Genomic DNA, 18647 nt, shown 5'->3' with positions numbered 1-18647 from the left:
GGCTTTCACCTCCCATGTCCATGCTCCTGCAATTCCCAATCTCCCACTTCACGTGTTCGGTCATGTGGCATTCGTTCATCTGGGTCTTACGGTGTGTGTTTGTGGGGTATGCCTCACATCAAAAGGGATACTGATGTTACCACCCTCCAATGAAAAAGTTGTTTATCACTGTGGATGTTGCATTTCATGATAATGATATGTACTATGCCAATCTCGAGTCTTCACTTCAGGGGGAGAATCAGACAGAAGTTCAAACTCTTGATTATAGTATTCCAGATACAGTTATTGTGAATGATTTGGATTCAAGTGGGGATGTTTTGGAAACAAGTGGTGACCATTTATAAGAAAATAACGTTATGAATGACTTGGAATTAAGTGGTAATGTCTTAGAGACAAATGGTGATCATTCACATGAAAATAATGTGAATGAGTTGGAATTAAGTGGCAATTCATTGGAGACAAGTGGTGATCATTCACATGAAAATAATGTTGAAAACCTTGAAAGAGACGAGCTTACGTCATCGAACAGCTCACTGCCAACTTTCGCACCACCAACTTCCTCGCTGCCCTCACAGTTGGCCTCACCATCTTTGAGCCCCAATAACCATAATCAATCGCCTTCAATTTCAGATGCACCACCACCATGTCATCTCCCTAACCGAGGTATTCCTAAACCCACTTACAAAGCTGATCCTAAGTACAAAACTAGGTATTTTGTGAATAAGCCCAACCCTGAGTCTAAAGTGTTATACTCGTTAAGTAATTATGTGTCTACCAGTCACCTGTTAGACTCAAATAAGTCATTTGGGTATCAATTATCTACTGTATATATTCCTTACAATGTGCAGAAGGCTTTACTCGGTCCACGTTGGCAAGCAGTAATGAATGAAGAGATAAAGTCTTTGAAGAAAAATGCTACCTAGGAGATCACAGACTTGCCAACTGGTAAGAAACATGTGGGATGCAAATGGGTTTATACTAAGAAGTACGAAGCTGATAGGATGGTAGATCGCTTCAAGGCAAGACTAGTAGCAAAAGAGTACACTCAAAAATATGGAATCGACTATACAGATACATTTGCACCTGTGGCCAAGATTAACACAGTTCGAGTTTTGTTGTCCTTGGCTGCAAATCTTAATTGGCCCTTACAACAATTCGATGTGAAGAATGCTTTCTTGCATGGAGATTTGACAAAAGAGATTTATATGGATCTTCCACCAATATGTAATACTCCAGATAAATACAAAAGAAAGGTGTGTAGGTTGAAGAAATCATTGTATAGTTTAAAGCAATCCTTCTCAAGCATGGTTTGGAAGATTCTCAAAATCAATGAGAGTATTTGGTTACAAACAAAGTAACTCTAATCATACTTTGTTCTTGAAAATATGAAATGGGAAGCTTACTGCACTTATTGTGTATGTAGATGATATGGTGGTAACAAGAAATGATTCGGAAGAACGTGCAGCCTTACAAAGATACTTGTCTACCAAATTTAAGATGAAAGACCTTGGATCCGTAAAATATTTTTTAGGGATTGAGGTATCAAGAAGCAATTAGGGAATTTTCTTGTCTCATAGAAAGTACATTATTGATTTGTTACATGAAACCAGTATGTCAGCTTGTCAGCCAGTATCTACACCATTAGATGAAGGATTAAAGCTTTATGTTGATCCAAATCAAGTACCAGTTGACAAAGGGAGATACCAAAGGTTAGTAAGCCATTTAATGTACTTAGCACACACAAGATTGGACCTTGCTTATGCCTTGAGTGTAGTGAGTCAATACATGCATGATCTCGGAGAACAACATATGAATGCAGTGATGAGGATTTTGTGATATTTGAAGGGAAGTCCAGGAAAAGGGATTTTGTTTAAAAGAAATAACCATCTTGGAGTTGAAGATTATACTGATGCATATTGGGCAGGTTCGGTTAATGATAGGCGCTCAACGTCAAGTTACTTTACATTTGTTGAGGGTAACTTGGTTACATGGAGGAGTAAGAAGCTGAATGTGGTTGCCCGTTCCAGTACAAAAGCCGAATACAGAGGAATGGTCTTTGGAATTTGTGAAATTTTATGGCTTAAACTTCTGTTGCAGGATTTGGGGATTAAAAATGATCAGCCTATGAAATTATTTTGTTATAATAAAGTCGTCCATGACATTGCACATAATCCGGTACAACATGATAGAACGAAGCATGTTGAAGTTGATAGATTCTGTATCAAGGAAAAATTGGAAGGAAAAATAATTGAAGTACCATCAATTAGAACGGATGATCAATTGGCAGAGATTCTCACGAAAGTTGTTTCAAGTCATAAGTTTTCAAGTTTCTTAGACAAGTTGGGCATGAGTGACATATATTCACCAACTTGAGGGAGAGTGTTGACAAATCAATAAGATCTCAATCGGAACAAATCCCTAACTAATTGTATACTTAGCTTTTTATGTATTTGCCTAGTTAGGAAGTCACCTCCAATTTTTATGGAGTTGATTGTGCATATCAACTATATATATTTCTCCTTCACATATCAATGAAATACACGATTATTCCATTCAAGCATTCTCTTTTGAAGATTCCAACTAATATATCTCACTGTAAAGAACTGAGAGTGCTCGACCTTTACTCCAATACGCTTATTGGGCAACTCAGTTCATTGTTGGATATAAATATTCTATGGTTTGATACAAACAATCTTATTGGAACTATCCCAAGTTGGATAGGAAACTTTTCTTCTTTGTATGGTCTTTATATTGGTGGAAACAACTTTCAAGGAAGTATACCCAATGAGCTCGGGCGTCTTACAGGCTTGCAAGCATTCTCAGTTGCAGCAAACAATCTGTCTGGCATGGTCCCTCCTTCAATCTATAATATTTCTTCCATAACCATTTTCGGTGTCAGTGAGAACTAGCTTCACGAGGAGATACTGCCAAATGTTGGTGTTATTCTTCCTAATCTTGAACAATTTCAAGTTGATGGCAACAAATTCACAGGAAATATTCCTGCATCGTTCTCAAATGCTTCTAGACTTAGTATTCTTGATTTGCCTGAAAATTGTCTCAATGGAACAATCCCTGCCGAAAGTCTTGGAAGCTTACAAAGCTTAGTCAGACTAAACTTGGGTGCCAATAGACTCGAAACTAGTAACACTGGCGATCTGAATTTTATCAGCTTCTTAGCTAATTGTACTAGTCTGGAGGTGTTAGCTTTTTACCCAGCTTGTATGTCTTACAATGGAGAAAAACTAGATACGTGGAAGCATCCCCAGAGGCATTGAGAATCTTGTAAACTTGACCGTTATTCAAATGAATTCTAACTATTTCATTGGTCATGTCCCTGAAGAAATTGGGAGGCTTTAAAATTTACAAGAACTGTATTTAGATGACAAACAATTTTCCGAGTCATTTCCATCCTCCCTTGGTAACTTGACTTTATTGACAAAGCTCTTCGTGAACAATATTAGTTTTAAGGGAAATATGCCTCCAAGTATAGGAAACCTCCAACACCTACTGATGCTTGACCTTTCTAGTAACAATCTAACAGGGACCATACCTGAAGAGCTTATTGGACTTTCGTCCCTCTCAATTTATTTGCGCATATCTAACAATCATTTGTCTGGTCTGCTACCATCGAAAGTGGGTAATTTGGTAAATCTAGCGGAGCTAGATATATCGGGAAACAACTTATCTAGTGTGATCCCCACGACACTCGACAATTGTATTATGTTAAAGCTCCTGCACTTGGAAGATTGAAGGAACACTTATTCAGTTTCTTCAAAGTTTGAGAAGTTTGGAAGGAATGGATCTTTCGAGCAATAACTTTTCTGGGCAAATTCCTGAATTTATAGGAAAGGTGAATTTATAGGAAAGTTTAAATTTCTCAAGCATCTCAATCTTTCTCATAATAATTTTATGGGTAAAATGCCTGACTAATGAATCTTTTCAAATGCAACTAGTTTCTCAATTCTTGGAAATCCTAAGCTCTGTGGTGGCAGATCAAAAATACTTTTACATGCATGCCCCAACATATAGCCTCATTCATCTCGAGGACTAATTGCCCCAAAAGTAGTTGTCCCTGTAGCATGTGCACTTGCCTTCATAATTGCTATGTTATGCTTTATTGTTGCTCGTTCAATGCTTAAGAAGCCAAGAGGTATAACTGAAAGCTCACGTTCTTATAGGGATTGGAAATTAAGTGTCTCTTACTCAGAACTTGTTGAATCAACTAACAAGTTCTCTAGAGAAAATCTAATTGGTTCAGGAAGTTTTGGTTCTGTTTACAAAGGAGTACTCCCTAGCGATGGAAGTGTAGTTGCAGTTAAGGTATTAAATCTTCAACAACAAGGAGCTTTTAAGAGTTTCATTCGTGAATGTGAAGCTTTAAGAAGTGTAAGGCACCGTAATCTTCTCAAGATCATAACTGCTTGTTCAAGCATTGACAATCAGCAATGACTTCAAAAGTCTAGTTTTCGAGTACATGGTAAATGGAAGTTTAGACGTGCGGTTGCATGATGAGGAATCTCAAAGCAAGAGGTTGAGCCTTATCCAAAGACTCAATATTGCAATTGATGTTGCTTCTGCATTGGATTACCTCCACCACCATTGCGATACGACAATTGTTCACTGTGATCTAAAGTCAAGCAATGTTCTCCTTGATCAAGATATGGTGGCTCATGTTGGTTACTTTGGTTTAGCAAGGTTCCTATTGGAAGCGGCGGACAATCCCTCTCAAAGTCAAACCATGTTAGCGGGGCTAAAAGGTTCCATTGCCTACATTCCTCCGGGTATACGTTTTTGTGATTCTCAATATTTTTTTTCTCCTAATAACTTATTAGAAGTCGAATTAAGTCTCTATTGGTAAGAAAGAAAATAGAAAAATACCTCTTTTCCTTGGAAAGAAAAGCATCAGCGAACTCTTAAATAGGGTTGAATGATAGAGTATGACATGGGAGACGAAGTATCCATACTAGGAGATGTTTATAGCTTTGGAATACTGCTGCTAGAAATGTTCACGGGAAAAAGACCTACCGATGGAATGCTTGGAGATGGTATAAGTATTCACAATTTCACAGCCATGGCAATGCCTAATCATGCCACGGACATAGTTGACGCTTCATTGCTCATTGAAGGAGAGGATGCAGATGATATTGATGACAGGTACGAAAAGCAGGTACAAGAAAAACCTATTAAAATGCGTCATAACCACGGCCTACTCCAAGGAAGAAAATTGGAGGAATGTTTAGCTTCAGTGATTTGCAATATCTCCAAGAGAGCAGATGCATATGGATATTCTTGTCAACAAAATGAAGGCAGTTAGAGATTCATTTATGAATTTAAGAAGACGAAGCTAACAATATACGAGAATGGGCTAAGTTTGTTTTCTTAATCTCACTCTTTAGAGACTCATATATGCCAGAACATTACTTTATTCTAAAGTAAGGTTTGAAATTGGCACTATTCAAATGAACAATGTTTCAATCCGAATTTCAGATTAATTACAACCATGCAATTGGTCTTTGTGTTGGTTTTGGGTCAACAGACCCACATGTGTTGGTTTTAGCTGGGACGCTCGACCCTCAGTGAGACCAAAATTATTTTGAAATTGGCACTATTCAAATGAACAGTGTTTCAATCCGAATTTCAGATTAATTACAACCATGCAATTGGTCTTTGTGTTGGTTTTGGGTCAACAGCCCGACCCAAATGTGTTGGTTTTAGCTGGGAAGCTCGACCCTCAGTGAGACCAAAATTATTTAATTACATTTTGGCCCATCAAAGATTACAATCCGATGGTGGGGATGGTGTATTACGAAGGGCAATTTTGTCCTCTCCATTTTGGGCGAGATAAGGGGTCACCGGGTAGGTATCATTTGCTGTCGTTCAATTACATCAAGGTTCATCTTTAAGTCCTTACCTTTTTGCATTGGTAATGGATGACGCCAATGAATGACTTCTTTTAAGCTAACCTTCATTCTTCACCAATTAGTTACTTAATATTCTAGAAGTGGAGCACCTTGTGTCTTGGGCATCTTTGGCTTTACAAGAGAAAGCCCGCTTGAGAAAAAAGTCTTAATTTCCCTTCCCGTCCTGGATCATATTCCAGTGGGTCCACAGAAGAGGAAATCGCAATGCATCTTGCTCAGCAGGGCTAAGATTCCATTCGAAGTAAGGCGACAAGATTCGATGGTGGACATATTCAAGATGACATTCTTGGTGTATGCTTTTCGTAGAGAATATAGTGTTGATAGATGAAACTTAGGAAGGAGCAGATGTGAAGCTTAACCTTTGGAGAGAAGTGTTGGAATCTAAAGGACTTCGCCTAAGTCGGTCAAAGACAAAGTATATGGAGTGCAAGTTCAATGCGAACGAATGTTCAAATGAGTTAGGGGTGAGGATTGGAGATCAGAAAGTACCAAAGAGCGACCTCTTTCGCTACCTAGGATCTATCTTGCAAAAGAACGGAGAGTTTGATGGAGACCTCAACCATAGAATACAAGTTGGATGGATGAAGTGGAAGAGTGCTTTGGGTGCATTGGGTGTGTTGTGAGACCGTCGTATGCCATTAAAGCTCAAGGAAAAAATTTATAAGACGCCAATGAAGCCAGCAATGCTTTATGGCATAAAATGTTGGGCGGTGAAGCATCAACACGTACATAAAATGAGTGTAGCAGAGACGAGAATGCTTCATTGGATGTGTGGGCACACGAGAAAGGATAGGATTAGGTATGAGGATATTCGAGGTAAAATAAAAGTAGCCAAGATTGAAGGAAAGATTGAGAAAATCGGTTAAGGTGGTTTGGACTAGTGAAACAAATGCCGACAGACACTCCAGTTTGAAGATGCGATTACAAGACAGAAGTTCAGGGCCGAAGGGATAGAGGAAGACCTAGGAAGACTTGAAAATAGACTCTAAGAAAAGACTTGGAATACTTGGATCTAATGAAAGACATGACACAGTGCAATGGCGTTCTAGAATTCATACAGCCAACCCCACACTTCGTGAGATAAGGTTTTGTTGTTGTTGTTTTTGTTCTTGTAAAATTCAAGTCATCGTAACTGCTCTTGAAATATTTTAATTCATTGCTCTTGTAAAATTCAAGGCATTGTAACTACTCTTGATATATTGTATCTTACTGGGCCATCTGTGTGTATTGTTACATGACTTAGGGCTAGTTTGGTATTGCTGTGCTTTGAAAAAAAAAACTGCTTCTGCTGTGCTGTGAGAATAAGCAGCTGTGAAATAAAGCAGCAGAGTGTTTGATAAACTTTTTTGTAAAAGTGCTTTTGAAAAAAAAAAAGCAGTATTATAATGTTTGGTAAACTTTTATGTAAAACAGATGTGAAAAAAAGTCGGTTTTTTAAAGCTGGGTTTTGCAGCTTTGTGTTTTTGGCTTTTTTTCACCCAAAACTGTGAAAAAAAAAGTTGAAGTTGAATGTTTACCAAACACAAAAAACTCCCAGCTTTTTTTTATACCCACTTTTTTCAAAATTACCTTAGTATCAAACCAGACCTTAGAATTAAACAAAAAAGCCGCCTTAGACACGGCGCCGGTATGTTTTCTTTCTAATGTATTTGTGTAATAGACAATCGATTTCTTATTTTCACATCCAAAAGAAAAAATAAGAAAGAAACTTGGTATCCTATTTGCTCTTTGTTTTCAGAAAGGATGGACATTCAAGTAGTACTCAAGTTAGGCTGTATAAAAAAAAAGTGGGTTGGGCTCATCGGGTTGGCTGGCCGGTCTAATTGGCTAGTTTTGCTCCGGTGGGGCCCACAAACCCTTTGGCTTAGCACTCGGTTGGAGACGGTTTTCGTATGATTTCGGGCTGTTTTTAGCCTAATGACCCTCTGACCGGATCAGTTGGGGATGACCTTAGTACTCGAAATAAATTAATGGAAATCAATTACAAAAATCTGTATATTCCAACAGCCAATAATATGATTTAGAGCTTCCAACTTTTAATTTCTAAGCAAACAACCTAATTATCTCTCAGAGAATTGAGATTTAGGAAATCATCGTCTGCTGCATTTGCTTTATTTAGTTCAACACAATGAACAAGCAACAATATTGTCTTTGAATAATTGTGGTTCATTGACAAATTGATCCAAATTTTTTGATGTGGGGCACGTTCCACGTTCCACGTCCTACATCCATCGTCATACTTCAATGAGCTAATATTGCCCAATCGTCTAGTTTATTATGAAAAAGATCCAAAAGTGATTACATGATTCATTGATTCACCATCTACGAAATAGACAAAATGATTACATGATTCATTGATTCACATAGTAGCATAATTGTTTGAATTTTTTGTCCATTCACTCAAAATTTTCTACCACCAACCCAATGAAGCTCTCTCTTTTCTTCTTCTTTTTTTCCGGGGATAAGATTTCTTCCTTTATGCACAAAGCACACTGTATCATTGCTTGAATTCTTTGTCCTTCCACTCAAATTTTTGTACCACGTTACGAACTTTCTTATTTTGCTTGAATTTTTAATTCATCTACTAAATTTTTCCCAACAATTATTTAGGTGTTCTTGTAAAATTCAAGGCATCGTAACTCCTTTTGAAATATTTTAACTCATTGCTCTTGTAAAATTCAAGACATTGTAACTACTCTTGAAATATTTTATCTTGCTGGGCCATCTGTGTGTAGAAATTATTGTTGCATGACTTGTAATTAAACAAAAAAGCCGCCTTAGACACTGTGTCGGTGAGTTTTCTTTCTAATGTATTTGTGTAATACACAATCGATTTCTTATTTTCACAGCCAAAAGAAAAAACTAGAAAGAAACTTGGTATCGTATTTGCTCTGTGTTTTCAGAAAGGATGGAGCATTCAAGTAGTACTCAAGTTAGGCTGTTTAAACTCTTTTATGGCTTCATTCTTTTGTGCATGGGCACCGCAGTTCTGGAATCTGCGACACTGCCAAGCAGTGGCACTAGTCTTGGAAATGAAACGGATCACATGGCGCTGCTCGACTTCAAGAAAAGAATCTCAGAAGATCCTTTTCATATCATGAGCTCATGGAATGACTCCATTCATTTCTGCAGCTGGGCTGGCGTTACATGCAACCGTATCACAAAAAGAGTCTTGACCTTGGAGCTGGAGTCTCAGAAATTGGTAGGCTCCATACCACCTTCTATTGGAAACCTTACTTTTCCTACTGCATTTAATCTGAGAAGGAACAATTTTCATGGTGAACTTCCTCAAGAATTGGGTCGTCTACAAAGCCTACAACACCTCAACCTGTCTGTCAATTCCTTCAGCGGGAAAATTCCAACTAATATATCTCACTGTACACAACTGAGAGTGCTCGAGCTTTACTCCAATAAGCTTATTGGGCCAATTCCGGACCAACTCAGTTCGTTGTTGGATTTAAATATTCTATTGTTTGATAAAAACAATCTCACTGGAACTATTCCAAGTTGGATAGGAAACTTTTCTTCTTTGTGTAGTCTTTATATTGGCGGAAACAACTTTCAAGGAAGCATACCTAAAGAGCTCGGGCGTCTAACAGGCTTGCAAGCATTCTCAGTAGCGGCAAATAATCTATCTGGTATGGTTCCTTCTTCAATCTATAATATTTCTTCCATATCCATTTTCGGTGTCAGTCAGAATCAGCTTCATGGAGAGCTACCGCCAAATGTTGGCGTTATTCTTCCTCATCTCGAACAATTTCATGTTGGTAGCAACAAATTCACAGGAAATGTTCCTGCATCGTTCTCAAATGCTTCTAGACTTCGTTATCTCAATTTGCCTGAAAATGATCTCACTGGAACAGTTCCTGGTGAAAGCCTTGGAAGATTGCGAAGCTTAGTTGGACTAAACTTTGGTGCCAATAGACTTGGAACTGGGAAAAGTGGGGACCTGAATTTTATCAGCTTCTTGGCCAATTGTACAAGTCTGGAGGGGTTGGCTCTTTACGATAACCAATTCAGAGATGAATTGCCAAGCTCCATATCCAACCTTTCCACCCAACTAACATCTCTTACAATGGAGAAGAACTTGATATATGGAAGCATCGATGGAGGCATCGCCAATCTTGTAAACTTGACCCTTTTTGGAATAAGTTATAACTTTCTCAGCGGTAAGATCCCTGAAGAAATTGGGAGGCTTCAGAAGTTAGGGGAACTATATTTGAATGACAACAAGTTTTATGGACCAATTCCATCCTCCCTAGGTAACTTGACTTCGTTGACAGAGCTCTACGTCAGCGGCAATAGGTTTGAGGGAAGCATTCCTCCAACTCTTGCGAACTGCCAACGTCTACTAGCGCTTGACCTGTCTCGAAACAATTTAACAGGCACCATACCTCAAGAGGTCATTGGGATTTCATCTCTTTCAATTTATTTGCTCCTGTCTAACAATTACTTGACTGGTTCACTACCAGCTAAAGTGAGTAATTTGGTAAAGGTAGTGGAGCTAGATGTGTCCGGAAACAACTTATCGGGTGAAATCCCCACAACACTCGGCAATTGTATTATGTTGGAGCGCTTGTACTTGGCAAATAACAAATTGTTAGCCTTATTGGTTATACAATTAAAACACAACCGAAGGAGTGACTGACCTGATTCCAATGGTAGTTACCGAAGATGCAGTAGCCATGCAAGCAAGACGTGATCGATAAAACTCCAATCTTTATGTTTGCCGTGACAAACAGAAAACACCAACTCTTCTGTAAACTCCTAGCTTTATGACAATGCTCTATGGGAAGCCTTAGTTGTCGTGTCTAGGGTTAGCAGGGACCGGTGTTTATATACTAGCCAAAAAGTCTTAGATTCCGTCCATAAGGGAAAACTAAAACTCTCCTTTCTTGGCTCTCAAGTAAAATATCATAATCATATATTATTAAGGATTCCATCAATCCTATTTCCAATATAAGACACCTTATATAGAATTAATATCTTTAAGAGATTAAATCACAATTAACATTATTCTCCAATATTACATTCCTATTACATGTAGTAGACCACTTAAGGTTGATTTATATTGGATAAATCCAACATTCTCCCACTTGGTCTACAAAATGTAATTTTCATGTTTATACTTGAGATTGGAGATTAATGTTACTTTAGTGGCCATGTAACTGTGATTACATCTCGTCCTTAATGCAGCTTCTGTCAAATGCATTTCTTAACATGGAACTAACAAGGTTGTAGAGTTGACGCAACCCAGAACCTTCATAATCACACATGCTAAGATCCTCATTCACATGAAACACAAATTATGATCAAGAGATGAAACTTTAAAATTAAACTTTAAATTAACCAAAATGTCTTACTTTATATCATCTCAGGTCCACCTTATTGTAACTCACAAGTTACACTTTATGCTTCTTCAAAGCCTTAAATCTGCCAATGCAGATATCCTTCATCTAATGAAACCACCATAACTTGCAGGTGTGAATACATCTCCAAAACAATCATGCATCAGTTTCATTAGACCGATAACAATACAAACAATGTTTGTAACCAACGGACACAACTGAAAATACCAAATAGGCACATGTCCAAGTAAAATATCCCAAAACTTCATAAAACAAAATTAATTCAACACTTGTGAGCAAGATGAAATAATATGTTTTTGACACTGATCTATGCACCATACCAGTTACTTTCATAATGATTTCCAACACCTGCGGGCAAGATGGAAATCCTCACAACTGAGGTAGTGCACAAACCATGCCATGACATTTAATATGCAATTTGATAACAACTTGAAATCTGATATATATTTCATCAGATGATTGACTAGCACATGAAAAATGTGACTTAATGAATCCAACTGGAGATTAATATGAATACATGGATTCTATACATACTTTATAGGTCATCTGCAAATGTAAGGCATTACTAACACGAAACTCAAACTCCCACTGATCTGCAACATCGTTACTTAATTTGCAAATCAAAAGTCACTTAAATCATACTGTCTTTGGGAATAGCCTACTTAGTCAATGAACGCATATTACCTCAATGAAAGGTACAACTAAGCATGAAAGCATTCACTGCTGTTTACACAAAAAATGTGCATCCAACAACCATCTTATATGTATTAATAAGTCCACATTTATGCTAAGTCCTTATGAGCCCCAAAACAATATGATCAATTGAGAAATCTAAATGATTGCAAGTAATAGAAAATGTACGCATATACCAAGTATCCATTTGTGCAACTTAAACATATTATAGACATTCAAGTAACACAAATTCATGGAAGATAGAATAATGTTTTAATAGATTCATGCAAGTCCACTTAGTGCTCAAAATTTTAGAACAACTCCCACTAAGTTTTCAGAGTTTATACTTGCAAATAAGTTAATGAGGGTGAAGCCCAATTTTCGTTCACTAATTCTCCCACTTGGGCAAACACTCTTTCAAAGATGTACCTAAAGAAAATTTCTCTATATTTTAGACATAATAAAATAGACATCTCAACCAACATAAAGTTGTCAAAACAGAATTTCAGCAATGAGTTACACTTACTTTAGAATTTATCATAATTAATTTATAAGCTTGATTGCTACCAAATTTATATTGATCAAAATAGACATACTAATCTTCATAAAATAGAAATACAGAGCCATTTTGGGTCAAAATAGTAGTCTAAAGTCACGTCTCAAAAAACATCACAATCTGCCAGTAAAAACTGTCTATACGAGCATGGGTTACTAGTAAATTCACCATAATTAACATACATGGCAAAAAATTACGAAAATTTGCAGACACATAGTAGACATTTATATGTTGAACATATCCAAAATTCAGGTCATTTGGTGACCATTAGACGGGTCATTCACCCGATTTAAATCAAGACACGCAATCTGCCAGAAACAATTATGTGCATCTATCATGAATTTATGCATCCATAACAAATTCAATTTCACATCATTTCAATTTCGATGTCCAAAGGAAAATTTAGTAGTCAAATTTCATCCTCTAAACCGACATCATAATTCAAATTGAAAAGATTTACAAGCATAAGACTTAAACAATGCGTACCTTAGCAATCATTGATTAACCTTTATGGGTCCAATACTTTGCATCAACAAGTCTCATAAAGAGATACAAAATACATCATGATGCAACCGATTTCCATGCCTTCAAACCACAACCTTTTATGGGGCTCATTGTGAAAATATTTGTCACTAATGGCATGGAACTTTATCCCAATAAACTTCATGAAACTAAATTAATTTACACCTGTAGGCAAGAAAATTAACTAGTTTCTAGTACTAGATTTTATGTCACAAAAGTCCCTTCATGAAAAACTTCAACACCTGTAGGCAAGATGAAGGTTTTCACAACTTCTGTGAAATCAAACCCATACTATGCCATCTTAATTAAACTAAAGGAAGTAATCCACACCTGTAGGCAAGAAGATTATTCCTTTTATTCTAATTAAGATGCAAAGTTGACCGAAGTAACTCAAAAACATAGTCTCATCGTCAACTAGGCCATTGCGGCTTGCTTAGTTGAAATGGCATTGATCAACTCCGCCCTGAAACGATACAAGATGTCACGTGAATTAATTAATTGTAAGTGACAAAATTATGATAACCTGATTCGAGCTTCAAGTCTAGCCAACAAATGGCATTAATTCCTTCATGACTCCCTTTGACATTAAATTAATCTCAAAACCTGACAGCATACTTGAAAGAGATTAATCACATATAGAACAAGTTTTATTCCACCACAAGAATGTCAATACTTATCATTATGGAGTCAATTACTTAATAGAAATACTTTATGTAATGGGAAAGAACAATACATTCCTTTAATTTAAAAGCTAAATCACTCAAATCAAACGGGTTCCTTTCCTTTTATATATTTCTTTCTGTAGTACAAAACTACTAAACATAGAGCATTAAAATCATGCATTATCTTTGTAAATACCAAATTAAATAAAAGGAACAACCAAAATTATTTTCTTCCATAGAAAATATCTCCAATATATGCCCTATATTAGCCTTGAAAAGTTTCTTTTCTTCTCCCCTTATGGCACATAAAAATTTACTAATTAAAGCACTGTTTAAATTCTTTAGGTATAGGAAAACCACAAACAATAATACATGTTTGAAAATTCATGCTTATCAATTTAGTCACATACTTTGAATGAAATACATACCTCATGCCTTCATATGTTCACTACTTCTTTATAAACATATGTATAATCACATGATTAACCAAAAACTATAATGCACCACATTCCAAGCTCACGGCAATGTTTAAAATTGCATCATCCCATACATGCTTGAACCAACACGCCATTTGCTTAATTATGTTGCCAAAATTTATATTAAATTACCTTCATGTATAAGAAATACATTATATTCATTGACAAGCATGTATAAAGTTGATATGCGGAGAACTTAACATATGCATCCCTGAAACATAACTTTAATATATGTTATCACAATCATAGGCACAATATATCCGAATAGTATTGATAAATTATAGGATATGACTAATTTCGTCTCCTACAATCAGAAAGATGTCACGACATGGTTGGATTTTGCAAGAACAATATAACACTTCATGAATCCAACATAACCATTCCTTATATAATTTATCATGAAGACCAAAAAGAAAGATCATACTAGAATTTCATAACCGATGTAGTACGAACCTCTTCATTGGGCTTGTTCGACTGAGGGATCTTAAGAAATTCTCCAATGCAAGGTTAGAACAAATGTAAATACATATACATGCTATGCGAACTATAGATACATAATTGGTTTTAGAAAATTATGTATACTTGCTTGATCAAACAATTGCTGGCACTTATGCAATTGTTTCTTGTCACATTAGCGTATCACCCGTAGCAATTCATATAGAATATAATTCATGGAAAACAATATTAGTTCTTATTCAATAAACATGTGCCCATTTAGATACGTATTGCCAAAATATATAAAAATTGGATCCATATTCATGACATACTTAACCGATACATGGTAATCAATGTATTTACATACTCTACAATAATTAGCACATCACTCATGCAATTATATCTTTATCTTATTACCAATTTAAGCTTTCAGGGATCAACCCGAATATATATCAACCAAAATACCATAAACCATCATGGAAATTAAAAGTCAATGAAACAAACCATTTTGCTTTGGTAGATGACTTCGTTCTGCTTGCTAATCGGAGGGCCTCTTCAGTAAGGTCAGAACAAATATAGCATGCTTACAAAAATTGAGATCATCAGTGGCACATGGTAAATCAACCAAAACATTAGCATGAAAATTGAAATAGAAACTCTGAAATATTCCATGATTTTCAATCGTTGTTAATCCAATAAACTGACGCTAATCAAACTTTCTTAGTCATTCCTTTATCAGAACTATTGGTGGTAATCTATTTGACTAATCAAATTGGCTTTTGTTGATCAAGCAAACACACGTAAAATACAAGTGTCTATGATAAAAATTTTACATGTAAACCTTGTATATAATTAGTCTTAGAAATTGCATGCGCATGCAATTTTCCAACACAAGCGATTATTTCCTGTTATATTTGGTTGCTGCTTTGTTCAGAGTTGGAATTCTGAACCTGAGCAGGTTGCAAAGAACCTCCAATACGTTGTCCGAGACATTTACCTTATCCAGTAAAAATTCAACCTTTTCCAAACACACTGATTCCCATGAATTTGAGCTATTCATCATAGAACCCTCCCATTTAAAACTTTTAACATTTGGAGCAAAGGAAACTTAACGACTTGCTGCTAGTTAAAAGAATAATAGAGTTTCCACTGTAAAATACTTTAATACTACGCCTTACATATATGATTCTTTACGAACCTATATCATTATAGGATTCCAATTCCTATATGATTTTTAAATTTCATTCTTCAATTCTATAATTTAATTCATGCTTGATCAAAAGAGCCTCTAAGCGTAGTCCAATTTCCAATTGGCAAGCAAAGGCTATGTTGAAACTGATTTAAACAGTATGGTGATGTTGCCGAGTGTATGTAATAACTTGGATTAAACACATAATATTATATAATCCAATATTAAACCCTAATAGATTTTAATCATATAACCAGTGGCTCTGATACCAATTGTTAGCCTTATTGGTTATACAATTAAAACACAACCGAAGGAGTGACTGACCTGATTCCAATGGTAGTTACCGAAGATGCAGTAGCCATGCAAGCAAGACGTGATCGATAAAACTCCAATCTTTATGTTTGCCGTGACAAACAGAAAACACCAACTCTTCTGTAAACTCCTAGCTTTATGACAATGCTCTATGGGAAGCCTTAGTTGTCGTGTCTAGGGTTAGCAGGGACCGGTGTTTATATACTAGCCAAAAAGTCTTAGATTCCGTCCATAAGGGAAAACTAAAACTCTCCTTTCTTGGCTCTCAAGTAAAATATCATAATCATATATTATTAAGGATTCCATCAATCCTATTTCCAATATAAGACACCTTATATAGAATTAATATCTTTAAGAGATTAAATCACAATTAACATTATTCTCCAATATTACATTCCTATTACATGTAGTAGACCACTTAAGGTTGATTTATATTGGATAAATCCAACACAAATTTGAAGGAACAATTCCTCAATCTCTTAGAAGTTTAAGCAGCTTGGAAGAGATGGATATTTCAAGTGATAATTTTTCTGGGCAGATTCCTGAATTTATGGGCAAGTTAAGTTTTCTCAAGAACCTCAATGTTGCTAACAATAATTTCCAGGGTGAATTGCCTAAAGAAGGGATCTTTCTAAATGCAAGTGGTCTCTCAATTCCCGGAAATGGTAGGCTTTGTGGTGGCATCCCACTATTAAGTCTAACTCCCTGCTCCAACATAAATGCTCATTCATCTAGAAGACTACTTGTCCCGAAAGTAGTAATCCCTGCAGCTTGTGCACTTGCATCCATAATTGCTCTGGCATGCTTCATTGTTACTCGTTCAATGCCTAATAAGCCAAGAGGTACACCTGTAAGCTCACGTTCTCTTACAAAGAACTTGTTGAATCAACTAACGGGTTCTCTAGAGAAAATATAATTGGTTCAGGAAGTTTTGGTTCCGTATACAAAGGAGTGCTCCCTAGTGATGGAATTGTAGTTGCAGTTAAGGTATTAAACCTTCAACAACAAGGAGCTTCCAATAGTTTCATTCGTGAATGTGAAGCTCTAAGAAGTGTAAGGCACCGTAATCTTCTCAAGATCATAACTGCTTGTTCAAGCATTGACAATCAGGGCAATGACTTCAAAAGTTTAGTATTTGAGTACAGTGTAAATGGAAGTCTAGATGTGTGGCTGCATCCAACAGATGATGAGCAGTCTCAGAGGAAGAGATTGAGCCTTGTACAAAGACTCAATATAGCAATTGATATTGGTTCAGCTTTAGAATATCTCCACCACCATTGTGAAACGTCGATTGTTCATTGTGACCTAAAGCCAAGCAATGTTCTTCTGGATGAAGATATGGTGGCTCATATTGGTGACTTTGGTCTAGCAAGGTTCCTCTTGGAAGCTACTGATAATCTCTCTCAAAGTCAAACCATGTCAGCTGGGCTAAAGGGTTCCATTGGCTACATTCCTCCAGGTATGCGTTTTTGTGATTCTCAATATTTTTTTTTCTCCTAATAACTTGTTAGTAGCTAACTTAAGTCTCTATGTGTATGAAAGAAAATAGAAAAAGACCTCTTTTCTTTGGCAAAAAGCATCAGCGAACTCTTAAATAAGATTTGGATTCATAACAATTTGACTATGATATCCTAATGTGAGTATTGAATGACAGAGTATGGCATGGGAGGCGAAGTATCCATTCTAGGAGATGTTTATAGCTTTGGAATATTGTTGCTAGAAATGTTCACTGGAAAAAGACCTACAGATGGAATGCTTGGAGATGGTTTAAGTATTCACAATTTCACAGCCATGGCAATTCCTGATCATGCCATGGATATAGTAGACCCTTCATTGCTGATTGAAGGAGAAGATGCAGATGCTAATGATGACAGATACGAAAATGAGGTACAAGAAAACCCTACTACAAATCGTCATGACCGCGGCCTAGTCCAAGGAGGAAAATTGGATGAATGTTTGGTTTCAGTGATGCAGATAGGACTCGCGTGCTCTGCAATATCCACTGGAGAGCGGCTGCATATGGATGTTGTTGTCAACAAAATGAAGGCAATTAGAGACTCATTTATGAATTTACGAAGATGAAGCTAGCAGTATACAATATTGGGCTAAGTTTGTTTCCTTGGTCTCACTCTCGGCTCTTATAATGTTCATGTACCAATGTGTATGACAATATGTAAAGTTGATCTCAGCATTGTATAATTATATTCAGAATAAGGGAAAATTGTTTTGTTCTGTTAACGATTTCTCTGTTTTGTATCGTATTACTGCTAGAGTAGAGCCAGGTCGAGTATAATCTGTGTGAAAGTCATGTGATGCCCCTTGTCTCGCCTTTTTTTTACTGTCGTTCTCTCTTCGTCATCATACTGATCATACTTTTACTTTTGGAATTGAGGAGTAGTAAAAGTATCCAACTAAAGAGCTAGCTTGCACTTTGATCAGAAAAATTTATTATTAACTTTTTCTGCTGAAATTACTTTTGATGTTCTATGGCTGAAATATTTACATTTTTGTATTAGTTTCTGTTTCAATCCAA

At 36.4% G+C, this 18647-nt stretch overlaps 3 protein-coding genes and 1 pseudogene across 3 annotated transcripts; all 4 read left to right on the top strand.

The window, feature by feature from the left end:
- Positions 1-1001: 1001 nt before the first annotated feature.
- On the top strand, positions 1002-4449 carry LOC114820003 (receptor kinase-like protein Xa21). The gene is made up of 8 exons (XM_070809109.1): positions 1002-1253; positions 1846-2052; positions 2098-2175; positions 2574-2898; positions 2992-3219; positions 3380-3645; positions 3746-3850; positions 4030-4449. The coding sequence occupies exons 1-8, from the start codon at positions 1002-1004 to the stop codon at positions 4447-4449; spliced, it is 1881 nt and encodes a 626-aa protein (XP_070665210.1).
- A 25-nt stretch (positions 4450-4474) lies between these two features.
- Positions 4475-5738, top strand: LOC103423411 (probable LRR receptor-like serine/threonine-protein kinase At3g47570). The gene is made up of 4 exons (XM_070809108.1): positions 4475-4781; positions 4935-5167; positions 5488-5576; positions 5642-5738. Exons 1-4 carry the CDS (start codon positions 4475-4477, stop codon positions 5736-5738), a joined length of 726 nt encoding a protein of 241 aa, XP_070665209.1.
- Positions 5739-8829: 3091 nt separating this feature from the next.
- On the top strand, positions 8830-10569 carry LOC103450220 (putative receptor-like protein kinase At3g47110). Its single transcript, XM_008389533.2, has one exon. The coding sequence runs from the start codon at positions 8830-8832 to the stop codon at positions 10567-10569; it is 1740 nt and encodes a 579-aa protein (XP_008387755.2).
- Positions 10570-16569: 6000 nt separating this feature from the next.
- LOC103450222 (probable LRR receptor-like serine/threonine-protein kinase At3g47570) lies at positions 16570-18325 on the top strand (annotated as a pseudogene).
- Positions 18326-18647: the final 322 nt, after the last annotated feature.

The sequence above is a fragment of the Malus domestica genome, chromosome 12, assembly GCF_042453785.1.
Source record: "Malus domestica chromosome 12, GDT2T_hap1".
Classification (NCBI taxonomy): Eukaryota; Viridiplantae; Streptophyta; class Magnoliopsida; order Rosales; family Rosaceae; genus Malus; species Malus domestica.
The sequence above is the reverse complement of the archived record's forward strand: the minus strand, read 5'-3'. Positions and strand labels throughout refer to the sequence as shown.

Coding starts and splice junctions, on each gene's coding strand:
- LOC114820003 (XM_070809109.1), top strand. CDS start 1,002: ATGGTAGATCGCTTCAAGGCAAGACTAGTAGCAAAAGAGTACACTCAA. Junction 2,053..2,097: donor AAGCCGAATACAGAGGAATG/GTCTTTGGAATT, acceptor CTTCTGTTGCAG/GATTTGGGGATTAAAAATGA. Junction 3,220..3,379: donor GTTAGCTTTTTACCCAGCTT/GTATGTCTTACA, acceptor AACTGTATTTAG/ATGACAAACAATTTTCCGAG.
- LOC103423411 (XM_070809108.1), top strand. CDS start 4,475: ATGGTAAATGGAAGTTTAGACGTGCGGTTGCATGATGAGGAATCTCAA. Junction 4,782..4,934: donor CATTGCCTACATTCCTCCGG/GTATACGTTTTT, acceptor GTTGAATGATAG/AGTATGACATGGGAGACGAA. Junction 5,577..5,641: donor GCTGGGACGCTCGACCCTCA/GTGAGACCAAAA, acceptor TCCGAATTTCAG/ATTAATTACAACCATGCAAT.
- LOC103450220 (XM_008389533.2), top strand. CDS start 8,830: ATGGAGCATTCAAGTAGTACTCAAGTTAGGCTGTTTAAACTCTTTTAT.